The 21,881-nt window shown below is 32.0% G+C and overlaps 1 protein-coding gene across 3 annotated transcripts; it reads right to left on the minus strand.

Moving 5' to 3' along the window:
- Positions 1-213: 213 nt before the first annotated feature.
- Positions 214-16,998, minus strand: LOC117785442 (tau-tubulin kinase homolog Asator). 3 transcript variants are annotated; one of them, XM_034623491.1, is made up of 16 exons: positions 16,876-16,998; positions 16,034-16,125; positions 12,536-12,761; positions 12,128-12,493; positions 11,313-11,678; positions 10,417-10,806; positions 9,863-10,069; positions 9,733-9,801; positions 8,350-8,748; positions 7,449-8,285; positions 6,921-7,051; positions 6,124-6,268; positions 5,242-5,764; positions 1,864-2,571; positions 670-769; positions 214-609 (listed from the first exon to the last, which is right to left on the minus strand). In XM_034623491.1, exons 2-16 carry the CDS (start codon positions 16,054-16,056, stop codon positions 351-353), a joined length of 4,749 nt encoding a protein of 1,582 aa, XP_034479382.1. In that variant the 5' UTR covers positions 16,057-16,125; positions 16,876-16,998; the 3' UTR covers positions 214-350. The 3 variants fall into 3 exon arrangements, with proteins under 3 accessions (XP_034479382.1, XP_034479468.1, XP_034479546.1); XM_034623577.1 differs by lacking the exons at positions 16,034-16,125; positions 16,876-16,998 and having other exon boundaries at positions 7,449-8,070; positions 8,116-8,285; positions 12,128-12,541; XM_034623655.1 differs by lacking the exons at positions 16,034-16,125; positions 16,876-16,998 and having other exon boundaries at positions 8,350-8,543; positions 8,676-8,748; positions 12,128-12,540.
- Between the last annotated feature and the right edge of the window lie 4,883 nt (positions 16,999-21,881).

Consider the following 21,881-nt stretch of genomic DNA (forward strand, 5'->3'; position numbering starts at 1 on the left):
ATCGCATGAATATGTACGTGTATAGCTAAGAGCTTCTTCAGCATATTCATTTCATAATCAAATTCTAAGCATACACGTAGTCTAAATTTACTTTTTAGTTAAGACACCAGTACTGGCTAAGTTGCAGGATCATGAACTTTTCCATTTTTATATATTTATGTTCAGATTCTAGAAGCCCGTTTCATATAATTCCAAATCAATTGAATATCTATGTGTATATTCTCGTGGATACGGGTTAATTCCATTTATGTATTTATTTCTATGACTATTCGATTCATTACTATGACATGAGACTATTGCTTTTAAATTTATAAGCTGCTTTTTTTTTTTTTTTTTTTTTTTTTTTTAAATTATTCTATATTATGTCTGTATCGACGTAATCGTGCACTATTCTCAATTTTGGGATCACCCGGCGGTGGCGAAATATCATTTCGCAATGGAGTCTCATTTGTATTTTGATTCCATGCTGCAGCTGATGGTTCGGCTTTATATGAAACTGACCCAAATCCCGTAATGTCTTCACCTAATCCCTTGCCAGCCTTATCTTCACTGTTATCAGTTGACTGATCATCAAAATTGCCCAGCATTGATGTTGGAACGCCGCGAGAACTGTAATTTGTAACTGTAAATTAATATTAATTGAATATACTATTTAATTCTGTCTCATACCTGCTGGAAGCCCGACACCGTGGACGTTGAAATCTTAGATTTAATTGCGTCGGATCTGTTACATACTTTCCTTCAGAAGACTCTCGACGGCGTCGTAATCCTACATTTAATATTCAAAAATATACACATTATTTATGAAGAAATTGTAGTAGTATGGAAATCGTGTGAAATAATTGAAATTAATTAAATTGGCTTAGGAATACATAACTAGAGAAAATGTGCGGTTCAAGGATGCAAACTTAGCTTCAAGGATTTGGAATGTAATTGCTTTCACAAAGGAAAAATTCACAGTAAACCCAATAATTTAAATAAAAAGCAAGGGTAAACAACAAAATATGACTTTGACTAAAGCAGGGATCGCATAAAATATTTATTTGAATTATTTAAGCTAATCATCACTTTTCAATTAAAGTTTGAAATATTAATAAATCATGTTTAAATTTTAATTTAAATATCATAAAATAACTCTCATTTTCAATTTTTAAAATAATAAATAAAAATAATAATTAATTGTTTGTAATAACAAATTAGAATAACTTTAAACACAAAAATTGAATGTAAAAATATTCTGTACCAATTCAAAAATATATTCAAAATATTCAATAACTTAACACATCACATGTTACCATAGTTAAAATGTAAAATGAACTTTCATTTTTAATATTTAAAATAATAATTGAAAATATGGTTTAATTTGAAGATAAAAATTTAAATATAATAATTATTATTTATTATTATTATTTAAGCTTATTTAATTATATAAAAATAATATTTTAAATAATATAAAATAAATAATTTGTGTATCTTAGCTTTTTAAATAACAGATTGTAATCGTTACGGTCCCTGTTAAAAGTCACAAGAATTTATCATATTTAAATGAAGCTCTTAAGTTCGATTCTTTGAAAAGTTGCAGTTTTTTGTTTAAAAATTTGATTGCCTTAAAGTATAAAAGAGAACCATTGGGAAATTATTATTATTTTATTAAATTAAACCAAGTCTTAAATAATGATTTCAATTTTTATAAAACCAATTAATTACAACTCCTGTAAAATTCCCTTATCATACGATCTTGAAGCGCCCCTATTTCCCTGTTTCCCTATTCGATGGGAGATTTTCTAAAATTGTTAATTGTTGTTGTGCGCGATCAATGAAATGATCGCTTAGGAACTACAAGCATGCATGAACAGAACAAACCTGGTGTTAAATCCGTAATATTAGGAATATTTTGTAAACCAGTAACATAATGGAGAGGACTATCATTTGGGTCCAGAATGGATGTCTGTTTCTGTGTCTGTGTCTCGTTGGGTGAATTCTGAAGATCATGTGCTCCAATTGACCCAGGTGCTGGTACATTGTTGGTAGTGACGACACCCGCCCAAGAAGCACATTTTGACTGACGCAAATTTGATGTTAGTACAGGAATCTTACTAGGCGTTGACAATGATGATATATCGCATCCAGGAGCAGGAGCAGATGCAGCAGCAGCAGCAGAAGCAGCAGCTATATTTGATATTCCATCTCGATTAGTGGTAGAAGTTACCTGGCTGCCACTGCCACTGCCATTGATATTGATATTGCCATTTAGCTTGACCTTGATCCCTTCAACGGAATTAATGCTGCAGGAGCTGATCTCATTGGGAGTTCCTGGTGTCTCTTTTTGCTGGCTCATAAGTGGACTACAATTGGTAATTGCTGTTGCAGTTTTGATTAAACTTGTTGTCGAAGAGCTGACTAGTTTAGCTTTTGCCGATTCTATTATGTCATCACAGTTAATGGGCTCCTTATCACTTGGTTGACCTGCACCTTGCGTATCACCCGCAGCTCCTACCCTATTCGATATTGGAGTTTTAACAGTAGCTGCTAAGGCATCATAGTAGACAGACTCGTCCAGATGTGAGTTTTCTGCAAAAACATCATATCATTCATACAAATAATAATTGTTAAAAATTAATCAATTATTTGAAATGTATGTAAATTATCATATCAATATAGTTTTCTTAAGTTAAATTGTATGTTGTATGTAAGATTAAGTACAATTTTTTCTTTTTCAGTGATTACAAACAAATAAAATTAAATGAATAATAAAAAAAATTTAAATGCAGCATAAATTTTGAATTCAAATAATGTCTAAAAAGACATCGCTTATAAAAATTTATTGAGATTTGACAGAGCTATGAGAGTTCAAAGTTGACCAAAGGGAAACAAATTAACAAATGGGTAATTTTAGAAAAATTTTAAATATTTTAGATGCAGCATAAACTAAGTAGTCAAATATTGTTTAAAAACACATTAATTATTCAAATTGATTCAGATTTGACAAAGCTATGCGACTTCAAAGTTGTCCAAAAATTTTCAAAGAAAAAAAAAAATATATGACTAATAGTCCTTCATTAAAAATAATTTAAATGTAGCATCAATTTAGATGTAATGAGACTTCGAAGTATTCCAGAATTTAATTTTTTTAATTAAGATGCTGCTTCTATTTTGAAGTCAAATAATGTTTAAAAAAGGCATTACTTATTAAAATTGGTTGATATTTGACAGAGTTGCGAGAGTGTAAAGTAAGAGAATGAAATGAAATGAAATGAAATGAAAGTATGTTATCCCACAAAAAAAACCTCTAAACGAGGTAAAAGTCTAGTGACGAAAGCAATTTCTAGACCCAAAATTTCTGATATCCAATTTTGTGACGAACAAAATTCAGTTTAATCTAAAAATTTTAAATAAAAATATAAATTAATATAAAAAAACGAAAATTGGCATTGTGCACTGTGAGTAAAAAGGGTGATCTTCTTTGTACATAAAAATAACTTTTTGCGCAGTGCCGAATGCCAATTTTCGTTTTTTTATATTAATTTATATTTTTATTTAAAATTTTTAGATTAAACTGAATTTTGTTCGTCACAAAATTGATATCAGGTCTAGAAACTTTTCGTTTAGAGGTTTTTTTGTGGATATCAGAAATTTTGCAATTGCTTTTGCTTTTGACATTGTAACTTTATCATTAATGCAGGCAAATAGTAAAATATAAAATTTAGTTGTTGAACGTATTTCATATTTAAAAATTTTTTTCTTTAATTATAAAGAAAACTAGGGGCCCTGCCCCTGCTCGCTTTGCTCGCGTTGCTACAGCCGAGCATACTATACTGTCGGAGACCTCGTACTTACTATGAAAAAAAAAGTTTTTCATACTAAGACTTGGATTTCACTCGATCGGTCCTATGACAGCTATATGATATAGTGGTTCCGATTAGAACCAACTTTGTTCAGGATATATAAGTCTTAAATAAATGCATATTCTATTAGTTTGGTTACGATATCTAGTAAAACAAAAAAGTTTTTCATACTAAGACTTAATATTGGACCGATCGGTCCTATGACAGCTATATGATATAGTGGTCCGATTTGAACCAACTTTGGTCAGGATATATAAAACCAAGTTAAATGCATATTGTATTAGTTTGGTTAAGATTTCTTATTAAACAAAAAAGTTTTTCATACTAAAACCTAATTTTGACCCGATCGGTCCTATGACAGCTATATGATATAGTGGTCCGATTTGAACCAACTTTGGTCAGAATATATAAAACCAAGTTAAATGCATATTGTATCATTTTGGTTGAGATATCTCATAAAACCAAAAAGGTTTTCGTACTAAAACGTGATTTTCGACCGATAGAAAAATGTATTTATTCACTTAACAAGTAATATCTTCCGAACCCCTCAACCAAAATTTATGTTTCATATACCAAAAAACGCGAAATTGTACGTATTACAACATATTAAAATTTAACAATCGTTAGAGCCGTTTTGTCAGAAATCGCCAAAATGTAAGCTAAAAAACTTTATTTCACCTGTAAAATGTTACCTGAGTACTTCAGAAAAAAAGTTTAAAGGTACGCCTAAAAGCCCTCAAACACACCTTTCTAATGATATATAGAACATATCTGTAGCTTCTATGGTTTGGAAACTGTTGAGATTTCGATTTTGGCGGGATTTAGCGTTTTCCCGCTAAACTAGCGGGAAATTGAAAAAGTCGTAGAACAAACATTTCTAGATTTTCGAAAAGGAATCAATCCCCATCATTACATTTAAGCTTCTTTAGCGCTTTGATGCAAACAGACAAACAGACAAACAGACAAACAAACTGACTTTTCATTTCATTTTGAGAAGTCCACTAAAATTTTCAAATTTATTTATCTTTTGAACCAGTTATCGGATTTGGGTGATTGAGGTATCAATCGACGCGTATTTTTAAGTAGAATTTTAAAAATAAAAATTTTACCAAAAAAGCCCCAACGGCCCCATAAGCTGCAATTATCAAAATTTTTCCCTCCCACTTACACCCCGTATCTCATGACCCAGGTTGGTTAGAAAAGTTTTAGTACGCCATTTTGTAAGTTAGAACTAAACCTGTCGATCGGTATATAACTCGATCTGATCGGACAGTCGTAGCAAATTTTCCAACTTAGCTGTATATATAGTTAGTCGCCTTTCGCACCCTTCGTGCTGCTTTCGTCACTAACGCGAACTGCCGTCCGCAGTGATACGTGTAATTAAAAGTGATCTTACCTTTGGGAATGACACGAATCTCAAGTCGCCCACTAATGCAACCATCTTCACGTGGATAATCAGCATCTAGAAGTTCGGAGATTCGGCTTCCTTGATGAAATGATGTCATATCCGGAGTCATTTGATTTGTGGGCGGCTGTTTTGGCAAATTGCTTCGTTGGCAAAATGTTGTCTTGGCACACCAAGGCACTCCGATATCATCGTGATCCTGATCTTGATGGATTCCAGCACACGGATTTTTAGCCGGATCTCGATTTCTGTTCAAGTTTATTGCCGGTTCTGGCTTCTCATCAAAAATATCGATTAGACAGACATTTGGAAGGCTACTACGATGTTTGCTTTGATTGATTGATTGATCCTCATTTGAATTTTTTATATCGACATCGACAGCAGCTGCCTCATCTTTGAGTGATGTGATTGAGGGCAGAGCATTTGTCATCATTTTTTGTTGATTCGACAATGAGGCGATTTCTGAATAAGATTCACGTACACAAACATTCCTGGCGATATCCATGCGATACACCTTGATCAATACACAGCAGATTAATACGAGTATGTTATCAATATATATTTAATAAATACTAAGAATCATTCAAGATTTACATTTATTGCTTAGCGATCGATTTGAATGCTTAAAATGTCCCGCAGACAGAATAAAGAGTACGTGTATAAATGTAATAAGCACATAAATAACATGAACAAATTGTATAGAAGAATAGAATAGAAGTAAATTAAATAAAAACTAAAAGCATTCATATCACTTAACTAATGTCTATTGCATATATAATAATATATACAAAAATGTATTATTTAATAATCAAATAGTTACATGAGATAATATTACGTATACGCATTAATTTTTAATTTTAAAAATATGCTTACTGTTTCATCAAAAGCTGCTTGCTGCACAGCTGGCGGCTCTAATTCTTTTCGCAATACATTACCCATTGCCGGCTCGGACCAACAGTGCGGTATGGATAGTTGCAATGTCTCATAGTTCTCGATGCCAGCTATATTAAGTGTGTATCTGGCAATTGGCAAATTGGGAAATGATTATACACATAACATAATTATTTATCCATTAATTTTTTGATGTGATTGCTAACTATTTCATGATTTTATTCAGCTCATAATTATTGAATGAAAATATTCCAAGCTGTCTAAATTCTTGTAAGGTTTTTACATGTATTATTATGGTGTTCGGAAAAAAGGGAACCGATTTATATAACCTACGAGAGTTTAAAGTTGACCAAAAATGTACAAGGGAAATCATTGAAAAAAATGGGTAATTTTCGGAAAAAATTTAAATGCAGCATCAATTTAGATGTCGAATTAGATTTAAGACATTTTTTGTTAAGATTGGTGGAGAATTGCCAAAGTTATGTGTGTGTTCAAAGTTATAGAAAAATGTACTGGGGATTAAAATATTAATAGTTTTCTTATGAATAACGCAAGTGAGTGAAATTCCCATCGAAAGGGAAGGGAAGAAAATCAATGGTTATCGTGTCTCGCTAACGAAGGGAAATACATTTACCAGGGCAATAAATGATCGTACATGATCTCTAGATCTCTCTAGAATCTAGATGGTTCATACACTAATGTGAGATAGCTTTTATCATGACAGGCAATGATCTCAGACCTTATGAAGATAAAAAGTATGGAAGTAAACATTTACTTACCTCTTGACCTTATCAGTTCCGGAAGGCTCTGCTTTTAAATTGATGTGACGAGTTACGGGAAAATTGGAAGTTGCACGTAATAATGCCAAAGATAGATCCGCTTTAGTTGATTTATCCACATTTGGTTGTGACTGTGAGGTGGCAAGAGGTTGGAATACTTTATACATAGGATTTAAGACTTGTACAATGTGCATCTACGAGTATATTGAATATATCATGAGTAAATAATTTGTAAGCAATGCGTACATATGGCTGTGCATGTAGATAAGCCTTAAAACTTTAAATACCTATTGATTATGTACTAATATATATAGTTACACACAGATATTTGTACACATATACACACAAAAGAGAAATATACATAAAGTTAACTTGTAGATACATAGATTGTGAAATGATAATGCTAACATAAATGAATAGTTATTACGAGTATGTCTGGACATTTTAAGCATTTAAAGCTAATTCATACCTGAGATCGGTCGATAAGACTACGAGTAAGATAGATGCTTAGGGGGGTATTTGATTTACCTGTGGCTCTTGTTTCCACTCGTTATCCGTAGTGTCCTCGGAATCATCGAACTGACTCTTCCATTGGGAGGCTAGTGTAAGGGCTCCACCGCCTTTTGTTACCTGTTGTAGCGCCGATACATTCTCATCATCGATCAGTGCGAACTGTGTTACAGAGTGATCGCCAGCAAAGCTGCTTTTGGCAGCAAAGGAACCCACGGCCACGGCTGTGACTGCAGCACCGCTAATACCACCGCCACTGCTGAGGCGTTGGGTGGAGATTGATCCTGTTGCAGTACCAGCACCGGATGACGAAGGACGCAGATTGGTTGAAGTCATTGATCGTCGATTTGCTGGCGGTATTGTTGTGAAGATCTGTTTGGCCATTGGACTGTCTGTAGCACAAATCATTGCATCAAACTCCTGATTCTCGTGACCGGACTGAGACTGGGTCGGATTGGGTGGTATGGCTAAAACCCGCAGCCGTCCGTATGTTGATTTTTGATCCCCCAGATTAATGGTGCTCGCTGATCGCCGGTTATCATTGACATTGACTTTATCGGATATTGGTTGCTGATGTGATTGATACTTTGGAGTACCCTCGACAATATTTTCTTTCGTCGGCTGTTGCTGTTGTTGCTGTTGTTGTTGTTGCTGTTGTTGTTGTTGCTGTTGTTGCTGTTGAGGAGTACTGCTAGCACTATCTCTCTCTGGATTAATATGACCATTTTTGATTTTATATTCGAGATCATTGTCGGCTGTAGTATTTGCTACTACAACATCGTTATTGCCTTCGGTTTGTAGCTTTGCCAACAGTGGCAACGGATGTGGAACGGTGACAGCCTTATCTTCCGTATACTGTTGGATGCATCTCAAGTTATTGATCAATTGATCAATTGCGATCATTGCTTTAAGTACTCACGTATACTGGAGCCGAGTTGTTTTGATTTGACGCAGATCCAACCTGTCCCTGTCCCTGTCCCTGTCCCTGCCCTTGTCCTTGACCCTGGCCTTGACCTTGACCTTGACCCTGACCCATATACCGCTTCCCATGATTTGTGGCCTGTGCGGACTTTAATGCAGCTCCAGCAGTTGCTTCATGGTTCGCAATGACCACTGTTGATGATTTGATCAATGCACTGGGAAAATTCGGCATAGCCACCGAACTATTTACGGCCAGCACCAATTGCTGTTGTTGTTGTTGTTGTTGTTGTTGCTGCTGCTGTTTTGGCAATGTATTTTGATTACCTGAATTCACATTTTGCATTGCGCATTCCCCTGAGGCTTGTGGCGTTGTTGTTGCATTGCAATTCTTATCAACCTGCAAATTGAATAAGCAAATGAAAAAGTATTGATCAATTGTTATACACGTAGCTTAAAATCAGCAGACAGCACAAAATATTTGACTTCTAAATTGATGTCTCATTTCAATTATTTTTAATTAAGGACTTTTGAAATTTTACCAAAACTTTCTAAGTTTTTGAACAACTTTAACTTATTATCACTTTGTCAGATCTAAACCAATTTTAAAAGGTAATGCGTTTTTTTTTCTCAACAGTATTTGACTTTTTAATTTGTGCTGCATTTAAATTGTTACCCTTTTTTACTTAATTTTTTTTTTTGGTTTTTTTTTGTAAATTTGATGACAACTTTGAACTCTTATAGCTTTGTCAAATCTCAACCAATTAAAAAATGTAATGGATATATGAAACAGTATTTGATTTCTTATTTAATGCTGCATTAAAAATATTTTTAATGAAGTGATATCATGAATTTTCCCAATAATTACCCATTTTTTCAATTTTTTCACTTGTAAATTTTTGGATAACTTTGCACTCTTATAACTTTTTCAAATCTCATCCAATTTGAATAGGTAATGTCTTTTGAAGCGATATTTAAGTTCTGAACTTAACTTATTTTGAATAAACTGACATTTTAACTTGATTTTATGATACATTTTAATTTTGTTTTCCGATTCTTCAAATTGTTTTCTTGTTTCCATTTTTTTTTCCAATTAGATTCTCCTAATTTTGTGTTTCTACATACAGTATGCATTTAGAATTAAATTTGTTAACATATTTCATACCATAAATCTATGAATTGTTAAAGCAAATCAAAAATTCCGATTAATAAGGAAATTATAAATTGTCGTATAGCATTTCTAGTAGATACAGGTAACAAGGTTTTGGTTCGGTTTGAAACCCAGATTCTAGATTAATTTTTGTATAATATAAAAAAACTGTTATTTTCGATTTGAGATTTATAGCCTGTGAAATGAGTATCTCGATCTGTTATTTCAGTATACCTTTTCTTTAATATGTAGAGGCTCCGTTGACGCCATCTGAGCAGTGTCAATATCGTTACGTTTCCGAATCTGCGTGTGAAGGAAGAAGATAAGTTATAAAGATCATCAAAGTATTTATTATAATGCTTACGTATTCTGTACCGCTGGCATTTGAGGCAGCTACCGTCATTTGAGTGATATTGCCATGGATATATTCGTTTTTCACTGGAGCTGTTGGAGCATTTGTTGCCGAATTAATGTTGCCTATTGTGGCGGTATCTACTTTCTCCCAATCGTACGGATCGGCCTCCTTAACGCCCCGTCGTTTCATACACCGCTCGAAGAGGCCAATTAGCATCTTTAAATATTCATAAAAATAATTCAGTACAAGTTTAGATACACACGTAAAATCAAACAAGTGTAAGCGAGATCTACAGACAGTCTGAGATAAATAAAGAATATGTTAAATACATATTAATTTGATTCATTAGTTCATTAGTTTTAAGCTTCAACAGAATACTTTTAAGAGCTTAAAACTTAAAACAGTCACAGCTCTCGTTTTATTTATCCGATCTGGATGTGCTTATATAGAATAATGTCCTATAAAGAAAGAGACAATTAAAAGAGGGCGAGGCCACGCCTTCTTCTACCTGCTGCCTTGGGTAAAGTATTTAAAAACAAAAAGATAAAAAGAAGATATCTTACCGCATAATCTGGCCTGTCCGCATAGGTAAGTGATTGAATGTGCTCTAAGAATTGTTTCAAATCCGACGGTAAGTGTTTCAATAGTATTCTGTGATCGTATTTCTCTTTTGTTAATCCAACTTGTTCCTTGTCTTTGATTTTTCGCCACGGCAATTGCCCATTCACAAATTCAACAAGCATATAGAATAAGGACCATAGATCATCGTGCCGTCCCATTTCCCGGTTACGATGAGCATTTATTGAGGCGTACCGAACTGTACCCCGGAATCCAGCAGCTGCTCGGGGACAACGAACCTCGCCTGTGCCCGTGGTATATTGACGCGCTAGTCCAAAGTCGAGCATATACACTCTCCGGCAATTATAGGGTAAACGACCTACTGAAAAATTGCTCTGCAAATCAAAATTATGTATATTTATGTAAATTAGATCGAACTGTACCATGATTATTCTAAGTGTATTTGAAAACACATTTCGGGTAGCGTTTTAAATTTATTTGCAGAATTTTACAAAGATCTAAACCGTAGCCAAAACAGTTAACCGGGTATAATCGATTATTATTGGTAACTGTAAATAAAACTGTATTTGAAGAAATGAAAAACAATTTGTACTATACGTAGCCGAAAAACAGTTGTTGTTCAAATCGCAATAACCGTTTAATGTAAAGTTTGTTTCGTCTCAGTCCAAAATTAAACTTATTTAAAATCATTATCATTTTCATTAAAATCGTTTCGTTAAGCTGGATTCATCGATCTTTTGATTAAATTTGAAATTCAACGAACCGGCAAAATATAAGAGAAACCGACACAAAAATTTCAAAATGCTAAATACGTATAGTAAAATTGATGTTTCGCTTAGAGCTTGTGATCTTAAACCCAGATGATAATTGATAAACTTACCGGCTTAATGTCGCGATGAAGGAAGCCAACAGAATGTATCGATTCAATGGCCCTTAAGATTTGTAGGCCCAGTCTAAGTGTTGTACTCAGGGAGAATGCTCCCCGTGGCTGTGCTCTCCTCAGCTCGGCCAAATTTTTACCCTGCAGCTGCATTACAACATAGTTGAAACGGTCGTTTCTTCCACATCCAATGAAACGGCATACGTGCTCCTTTCCTTGCAGCTTTTTCAGAACGGCCACCTCCATTTTGAGTACCTGTTTCGGTTGACGTGCTGATTCGACCTTGAGCGCCACCTGTTCACGGGTTATCAAGTCCTGGCCTTCATAAATCTCGCCAAAGCCACCTCCACCAATCTTGCGGACAACCTTTAATCAAATTTTAAATGGATTAATCAATCAGGTATGTACTCCTATATAATAAGGCTTGCCTCACCCGATCAGATTTAAATGATCAGATTTAAAGACTAGTATTATAGATTTGATCTGAAATTATTCGTTTTTTCCAACTTTGACCTCTCATAACTTTGTCAAATCTCAACTAATTGTAATAAGTAAGGTCTTTTTAAAGAGTATTTGACTGATCTGATTTAATGCTGCATTCAAATGAAAAGGGATATATACATTTTTCATGAAACTACCCGTTGTATGAATTGCTTCCCTTGTGACCAACTTGGAACTCTCATAGCTTTGTCAAATCTCAACCAAGTTTTATAAGTCACAGCATAAATAAGCAATCGGGTAAGCATTGAAAATGTGATCGTATGAGGTCGGCTTATCGAAGAAAGTGTACGATAGTGTAAATGTAATTCAAATACCTTCCAACGTTCCTTAACTACATGTCCCGGTTGCAATAGATCCTCAGACGTCATTTTGGCCGTTTCCTTTTGTGCCACTTGGTTACAGTTGTTCGGTGTTGCAATGTTGCTGCTTCTTTCCAATGCAACAGGAGCAACAGGAGCAACAGGAGCAGGGGCAACAGCAGGCGATGCCGATGGCGATGGAGACGGCGTTATCGTTGACGGGACCTTGAAAGTCACCCGACTTCGTACTCCTAGACGATTATGTTTGGCTGGTAGTGTTGCAGAACGCTGTAGTTGATTTGGAAAAGGATATACCTGATCCTCGGACGAATCCACCGCTATCACCGTAGCACCCGTTCCGATACCAGCACCAGCACCAATACCAATACCAATACCAATATCAGGACTCGCACCAGTCCGAATGTTTTGTAGAAATCGGGCTTGAAGAGCCGCTGGTGCGATTGATGGTGGTGGCTTTGATGGTGGCGGGGGCTGAAATCTTAGTATGTCTTGATCTTGATATTTGGGACTGTCGTTTATGATAGATTTCCGTTGATTCGATTTGTTTTGGTCCTGGCGTTCTTGTTGCCGATTGTCTTTAGCGTTAGCCCTCGGATTTTTGTGGGATCCTGCGACATTTTCGTCGTTCCTTTGATGGAATAAAACAAATATACTGTGCGCCATCAATATATTGCAGATATGATAAAGTTCTTTTACTTCTAAATTTACTAACTAAAAAATAAGTAATCACAGCTCGTGAGCCGGTTTTAGAAATACTTCAATCTAATTATTTGGTTAGAATCTAGATTAAATACTGTGTGAAGCCATTATTTTTAAGCCAGCATTTAGTTCAAAAACTTAATTTTTTACTAATTTAATTTTATCAAATTTGTATCTTTAATTAAAAAAATTAAAATATTTCACTTTCTAATTGCTTTCAATTATGCCCTGATTTTGAAGTCTTTCAAAATATTTAGTTTAAAACTGTACAACTTTTCAAAAACCTGTAACTATAATGATTTTATTATTTCTTAACTACTGTTTCAAAATAAAGCTATATTTAAGTATATGTATTTAAGTTTCAAAATGTATGATATTTATGTTATTATTATTTTTTTTTTTAAGAGTTTTGGCTAATTTTAAGGTTTCGGGGAACCACATTGCTTGGTTCAGAGGCGGTTTGAATCATTCCTTTAGATACATACATTAAAGTATAGGACAAATTTCCTTTTGCCTGATACATTACGTTAACTAAAAAAAAGAAGCTACAGAATCCATATTTAATCATCTCTATCAATCTCAAAATTATAGCTGAAACCCTTTTTTCTAGCTTATAAATTACTTGTCTAATGGAAAATACGAAATTTCTTAGATAAACTCGAATACTTCGAAAGCTTCAATTTAAATATTCAAATAGGTTCACATGCTTGTAAATTAATCTATTGTTGCAATTAAATCATACGGTTCACCATAGCTCATATTTAATATATCAATGCAGATTTTTACGCTATATTTTCATGCTTATCGAACAGCTGATTTCATTGACCGAATTCGTGAATATACATATGTGAGATTTTCCAGAAAAACTCAAGAATACCGCCGCTTTTCTAAATTAAACTAAGTTTGTACTATCTATTTACAGACATTGAGCGGGTTTCAATTTATCATTGTTTTATTTTCACATAATTAAATGTAACAATTGAAAGTCGGTATATTTGTAACTCTTTTGTGGCTTAATATTATATACTATTTGATGATCTCATGTATATGTATTAAAACTTATGCACATTTGAAATAAGGGTTATTGTTCTGTAAAATAAATTCATTACACTTAGCCAGCGACAGTATGTTAAGTAATTTTTTTAATAAAATGAAATTCATATAACTGATTTTAAATTTGTACAAAAAATTAGTAATGAGATTTAATAGTTAAATTTCTTTAGAAATGACACATGTGTGTTCCTTGGCAAAACAATTACTTGACATACTGTATGTATGTACATACTTACACAAGCATGCACATACATATGCAATTCTTTCCTTTTCGAATGTACACACATACATAAGTACATACGGATATGAAAATGAATGATGAAAAATCATTTGCAGACTGGCAGTAAAGAAAATGTCTATCTTTTATTTGAGTCTCCGATGATTTAGCTGATTTACCTGAGTAATTCGACAATATTAAATATTGTTAAATCATTGGCTTTGAAAAACTTTTGCACAATCTGTCCACGTAATGGAAACAAGCCCGTTATGTATAGCTATACATTTACATAAATGTGGATATTTCTCAAGACACCATTGGCTTCAAAGTCCGCGAATATTAAAGTTATATAGAGAGGAGTGCGTTTACCAATGTATCCCAAGATTTAATAATAATATCTTATGGTTTTTATAACATTTACGGATGTGCTAAGCAATTAAACCGAACCACAAATATAAAACTCGTATTGATTGCTAAGCTTTGCTTTCTCTCCCTTAACCGTAAAGCTTTTCTGAGCAAAACAATTAGAAGAACAATTCCAAAGGAATACGACAGAGAGCCAGAGAGCCAGAGAGAGAGAGAGAGAGAGAGAGAGAGAGGGTGTCATTGCTACGTGACAGTTGTCAATGGTTACTTAAAACTTTTAGCAGCTGCACCCTTCCAGCAGCGCCTGCGCAAGGACTCGGGAATTTATTATAGCAATGAGCTTTTGACTGTCACCTACAATACGCCTACAATTAAACATTTAGTCAATGTGACAAGAATAATAATTCCAGCATATATCGAATTTAATTATGATATCTTTTGATATATATTTATTAAATTTATTATTATACACGAAATTATATATTTTTTTTAAACTTATTTGAATATAGTTTTTTTTTTTTTTAAACATATAGTAAGATTTATTGGATTTAAATATATTAAAACAGTCGAAAACAAAAATGTAAATATTGTTTTATTTATTAAAACAATTACTTGGCGAAAACAAACTGGACAAAAAATATATAAACTACAAAAAATTATAATACCACTTAATATACAAATATCAAAATATAATAGATTTAATAATAATTTAATATAAACATGTTGTTATTGCCTTTTTTATTTAATTTTATTTATTAATACCCGATTAAATGCAGTCGGCAAAAATAAATATAGTATTGCAAATAAGACAAAAGAATTATATGACTAGTGCACTAATTTATAAGGAAATCCTTAAAGCGCTAGGATGTAAGATAATAAAATTAAATTAAATCAAAAAAAAAATATATGTATATTTGAGGGCATCGATTTGTATAAGCCCAAAGAAATTGAAAAATGGTAATCCAAATTCTACGGTCAATTTCCTATCCCGGCATTTCGAATTGAAAAATGTATTCTTTTTTTTTTTAATTTTAAGCATATTACAACAAGCATTTTTTTAAGTATGTTTAGTTTGATTCTGACAAGGTTGGTATCAAAGCTCTTGTTAATACCTGGACTTTTAAAATTTCATATGACCAAACGACCAATGGTCCTTAAAACATAATTTACGCACATGCAAAATCTAAAAAAAAAACACAAAATTTTAAATTCAAAAGGTGATGACTAGGAATTGATTTTCGAACTATACTTGGTTGGTGAAAACATCTCAGAATTATCCGTAGATTACGAATTGGGGTAACTATTTTTTGCGAAAAATATTGATGCATCCTAATGTATTTTATTGCTTATTCAGTTATTCCGATTAACTTATTTTAATCTCAGTCTATAAATTTCGTGTTAGATCAGACCATATATATTATTGGAATACAGAAAGTTTAAACTTACAATAGTATTTGGCCGATATAAATAATGATAATAAATTAAAATTCCCATCTGATCGCATCCAGTCGATCAGTAAAGATATTATTTGTAATTATAACTCATTAATTGGTATTGAAACTTACTTGTGAGATTCTTGTAAATGCATTTTTTTCCTTTTGCTTCTCCGCTTGGTTGAGTGTTCAAAATAAAATTCCACTTATTCATCAGATCAGTTCTAAATGTTTGCAATGGAGTAATATATAACATTTGTGTATTTAACAAGCGAAATAACATTACAAATAAACCGAAAATTTAAGTTCTTTGTTCAGAGCATATGTATGGTAAGTTGAACAACTAAAATTGTTATCAAGTTCAATTTATTTGATTATTCAATTTGAATAATCAGTATATGTTGTTTTACACAATCACAGTTTCTTATCCACACCTGATTATTTTTGGAGATCATGTATATATTGTACATATATGTGTGTTTATACTTATCTCTGTATATAGATGATCTCCAAAAATAATACATATATACATATTATATATTCTTTATTTCTTTGGCAAATATAAGTGCAATTGTTTATAAGAAAAAATTCGTCATTTATGAGATTTTTTGATATTATTTTGTTTGTTTTGTTGAAACAATCACCTTTATTTTTATTAACTAGGTAAGCTTGTATGTGTGTGAAATATTCTATTTTTAAAAATACATATTTTGGTCTTTTTTTTAATTATAGAGAGAAACTCGACGAAAGCTGTTACCGAAACATATGTAAAATACACGAAGCACGTGCCACGAAATTATTCAAAAATTTATCCAAATATAAGAATAAAATATATTTTGGTGTATTTGCACGGCATCAAATAAATTAGTAATGTTAATTAACGCAAACGCAAATTTGATTCTAAAAGAATATTCTATTTATAAGCATATTTCTGTGCTCTTTCGAAAATATACGCGTATATCCGATTTGAATACATTTGAAACAAACAACGGGAGCAAGCAAGATGTTGACTCAATATTAAGCACTTTCCACGGAGCTTTTACGTACATCTGAGATTGTTCACTGCAAACATACTGAATCGCTTTCTATCGCATCTGAATCTGAAAAAATGCTCACGCGCCGCTAAAGAATTGAAAAAAGTGAAATACTCGGATATATAATTGTACATTAGGGTGCATCGATTTTTTCCGCAAACAAATGGTAATCCAAATTCGTAATCTACGGTCAATTCTAAGATGTTTTCATTAAGAAACCATTGTTATTGAATTTTCAAATTTAGTGATGTGTGTTTTATGTGTTTTAAGAACCATTGGTCCATTGGTCCTTAAATATTTTGAAAGTCAAAATTAAACTTAAAATGCGGGAACAGGAACTGATTTTAGATCTATGGTTTCTTGGTGAAAACATCTTATAATTGACTGTAGATTACGAATTTGGGTTACCATTTTAAAATTTTTTCTGACCCAAGCAAATCGATGCACCCTAACATGTGTTACATACTTACCTACATAATATCTTTGCATTTACTCGTATTTAAGTACGTACATTGCTTCATATTTTTAGCTCAAAGCACATGTCGAAAGCTTAATATTAAGCTTTGTTTTTTTTTACACTTTTAATTAATATTATTTATTTAATTTTTTTCTAATGCAATTATTAAGATAATTTAAACATATCGTATTTATCTTAATTATAATTTATATAATAAAAAGCTTACTTGGGAAAAACACATTTAATAGAATCATTTTTTGCTGTTTACTTATAAAACACCGGTTAAATTCAAATTTGAACAGTGCGAGTGTGACCATGTGCTGGTATAGCAACAAATACCAACGATTTGATTGTGCAAATTGTGTGAATGGCAAAATTCATTAACCGCATTTAACCGGGAATTTGTTAAGCCACAGAACGAAGAAGTAAATTATATATATAGAAAAATAGTATCAGCTGCCCTATTTTATAAATAAAATCAGTTAAAAAAATTCGAAAATAAATATTTTCTTGTGTTGATGATTGCGCTACTGTTTTAAGGCTGAATGCTATGAATGCGAACATAACAATGAGCTTTTGGTTGATAGCATTGGTTTTGCAGGGCTGTCATCATTCTTAATTATTTTATTTTATGTTTTTTTCTTATGTTTTTTTTTTTTTACTTCAGCTTTGAATATATAAAACACTTTTTTCTCAATTCATAGATTAAGTACCTAAAATATAATTATAGGATGAAAAAGCTCTGTACACATTTATTGAAATTAGTGCAGATAACTATCGTATAAGAGCTAATAAATATTTAAATTTCGACTGCAATATAATTTATTATTTAATTTCAAAACGTGCATAAATTGATTCATTAATAAGACTATTACGCAAATAACAAATAATTAAATCTCGTAGCAATAAATTTTGAAGTTACGAGTATGACACTTACATATATACTTGGAATTAGTATAAAAGTAATTTAAGAAACCTTAACTCAGTTTTTGTATTTTTTTTTTATATAAAAGCAAGTCAATAAAAACAAAAATAGTTGAATGCAAAAAAAAATCTTTTTTATCTTTTTTCGAACCACCACTTACCAATATCTATAATTTTATAATAGGCAAAAAATTAGCAAGAAATATCAAAAACCTCTTTTAGTTTTATTTTCTTTTATTTTTAAACTTTTAAATTAAAAATGTTGTTGTTTCTTATCATTTTAGCTTAAATTTTTAAATTAAATAAATAAATAAATAAGTAAGTAACTAAAAATCATGTCAACAGAAAACTAATTATTATAAGTATACACAACTTCTATAAATTTTCGAATGATTATAAAAGTAATTAACCGATCACTTCTGAGTGAGATACTATGTTAAAAAGATAAAAAAATTAGCAAATGTGTTTAAGACAGTGTACTGTACTCGCTGAGATTCTTCCCCTTATCCTATTCGAAATATTGAATTGAGGGCGCTGCGATTGAAAGTTTGGAACTTGTATGTCTGACCACGTATCGACTTCCGCTTGATATATCAAATAGACAAAGGGTTAAAATGTTCAAATTCCAATCCTAAAAAGGCTCGACTGCGCATCAGGACGCAAGGGTGAGAGCAAAAGGAATGGAGAGGCGTGGAGAGGGAAGGGAAGGGAAGAAAAGGCACGCGGAGCTCAGAAACTCGGAAACTAGAGTTTATGTGCACCAAATCAATATGGAAATCAATAAAAAATGTACCCAGCCGAAGCCGAAGTCGTCACCCTTGATAGTGCCAAAAACGTACACCCTTCAATACACACACACACACAGACACACACACACACACAAAACACACACACACACACACACACATTCAAGCGCATATATGTATATTGTTGCCTATGAAATATGTGGGGGATGTTTAAATGTTTAAATTAAAGTGCAGTTACTATTCGCTTTCATCATCAGATAAACATTATAAAAAATCATAGTGTGAGCAAGAATTTTCCACTATAAAGGCTTAACAAATTCTATTTGATAAAATACATGCTCCATTTTCCATCATTTTGTGTTCGTCTATTAAACTCCTTAATATTTTCAAGCAAGTTTTCCAATAATTTTATCGAAACATGTGTCTATTCACTTGAAGAATTGACATGTGAGTACCAATTTGTAGCTGATCGAGTGTTATATACAACATTTTTTTCGGATTTCCCAGACTCTTGGGTGTCTATTTCTAAAATTATTTTTCTATGCTTAAATACCACATGTTGGTTTATTTTTTAGAAATAATTAATCCCAAAGAAAAAAAATAGTTTTATTTGGTTGATATATGTAGAAAAAAGAGGGCCCTATTTTGCAAAATAAATTGTGTTAATTTATAGTTTTGACAAGACAATTACTTGATTTACTGTATTTTATAAGGTTGGCGAAATTCTTTAAGGACTGACATGCTATATATATGATTCTTGAGTTTTATTTTTTTTAATCAAATAATAATTATTATTATTTGAGTTTTATTTTTTTGTTCAAAAATAATGATTATTCCCGAGTTTTATTTTTTTGATAAAAAGTAATCATAAGCAAAATAATAGAACTAATGAAATAATTATTATTTCTTGAGTTTTTTAACTTAACTTATAATATTTACAGTCCCTGCTATTAACTAGATTCAAGAATCATAAGAAATAAATATATGCGAACTTTGAATTTGTCAAAACAGCTTTATTGCATTAGACAACAAATTTATGGACTGAAACTGCACAGACTTTTTATTTTATAATTCGAATTTGAAATTTGAAATCACTTACGTACTTAGTTTGCACAGAGTTACACAGTGCCTGTACGTAAGTATATGTACATATGTTTAATGTGTTTACATGTACTGTATCTCGCAAAAAGAAAAAGATATATTAAAAGTAAACCCCTACGCCTTACAGTTACACACATTTACACACACACGCACACACTCGCGTTTGCATACATACATATTTATGTATATGTGAGTACGTATATGTGTGTGTGTGTGCAATTCGAGGCAGGGGCTGTGAAATTTTTTCCTATTTTTTCATCACCGTGGATGATCTCGGTTTTTTATGTATACACGTTTTTTTTGTTTCGTTTCGTTTCTTTTTTTTTTTTAATTTTTATGGTGTAGGGTGGTGACTCTGGATTGTGTGCCCTTGTGTGTCGGGTGGTGTTCCGACTGCTGCAGAAGGTGGCAAAAATTGCCCGCTCTCCCCCCTCGTTTTGAAACGCATATTCCGCTTGCTTTTGACGCTTTTGCTTTTGCTTTTTGCGCCACCACCAACTTCATTATAATTTTGTCGGGGTTGTTTTTTCATTCCTTTTCATTTTTTTGTTGTATTTTTTTTTTTTTTGTGTACTGTGTTCTTTATTTGCCTCATCGCTGCCTTCCTTGCGACTCAGACGATGCCCTTCGCTCCTTATATTGTTCTATATTCTCTGTGTACATATTTATGAAGTTGCAGGCAATTCGAAAGTGTGTAGGGTCGAATCTTTATGCACATGAAACGACACCCCCAATTTTTTTTTAGCCGGTCCGTGAAAAATTGGATAAAAAAAACGCGTTTGGCAGTTTTAGCATCTGAAATTTCTAACATTGGAATATAGAATATCGATTTTTTTTTTGTGTGTGTTTGCGAAAATGAAATGGAATCTCACATTTGCAACTATCACAATTAAAATAATTCTTATTTTTTGATATAAACAGGTTGTTTATGTAATTTATGAAAAACTAAAATATGGTTATTCAAATAAGCGGTACATTTAATAAATGTTTATCAAGTTAGTACTCTTTAAATGAGAATCTACGAAAATACTTCTATGTTAATTATCTGACAGATTAGGCAAAGGGACGTCGCATCTAATACTCAAAATATGGCATATAGAATTATTGATTTCAAATTTATAGTATCAGAGATAAACGTGTAAATTTCAACTGACAGACGTTATTATACTTTTCCTTCTTCTTTGCACACCCAGAGATATTTTCTGAAATTTTTATATTTACACATTGATTTAGCTAGTTTTCCATTTGACTTAACTAATTATAATTAAACTTGAGAATAGATTACTTAAATGGATTTCATATTAAATATATTTTATTAAATAAAAAAATCTTTTAGTTTTACAATATTTTCTACAATGTTAATGCTTTAATGTTTACAAATTGATTTAACTATTTTTCCATATGAATAAATCAAATATTACTAAATATGAGAATAGATTGCTTAAATGGATTTCATATTAAATATATTATAATCAAATAAAAGGCTTTTAATTTTACAAGAATTCCTACAATGCTAATTACCCTGTTTATAAATATAATAAAAATTACAAAATATTGTCTTAAAAAGTTTAATTTTGTAAGTAAGACTACTTAAAGAGTAAATTAGAATATCTTATTATTTACACTCTAAAATCCAAGTTCTTTCTATCAAATTCCGAATCTAGGTCGAATGGTTTTTAGATTAATATTTTTCTCACAAAACTAAAAACATATACCAT

This window comes from Drosophila innubila, chromosome 4 (genome assembly GCF_004354385.1).
Source record: "Drosophila innubila isolate TH190305 chromosome 4, UK_Dinn_1.0, whole genome shotgun sequence".
Taxonomy (NCBI): Eukaryota; Metazoa; Arthropoda; class Insecta; order Diptera; family Drosophilidae; genus Drosophila; species Drosophila innubila.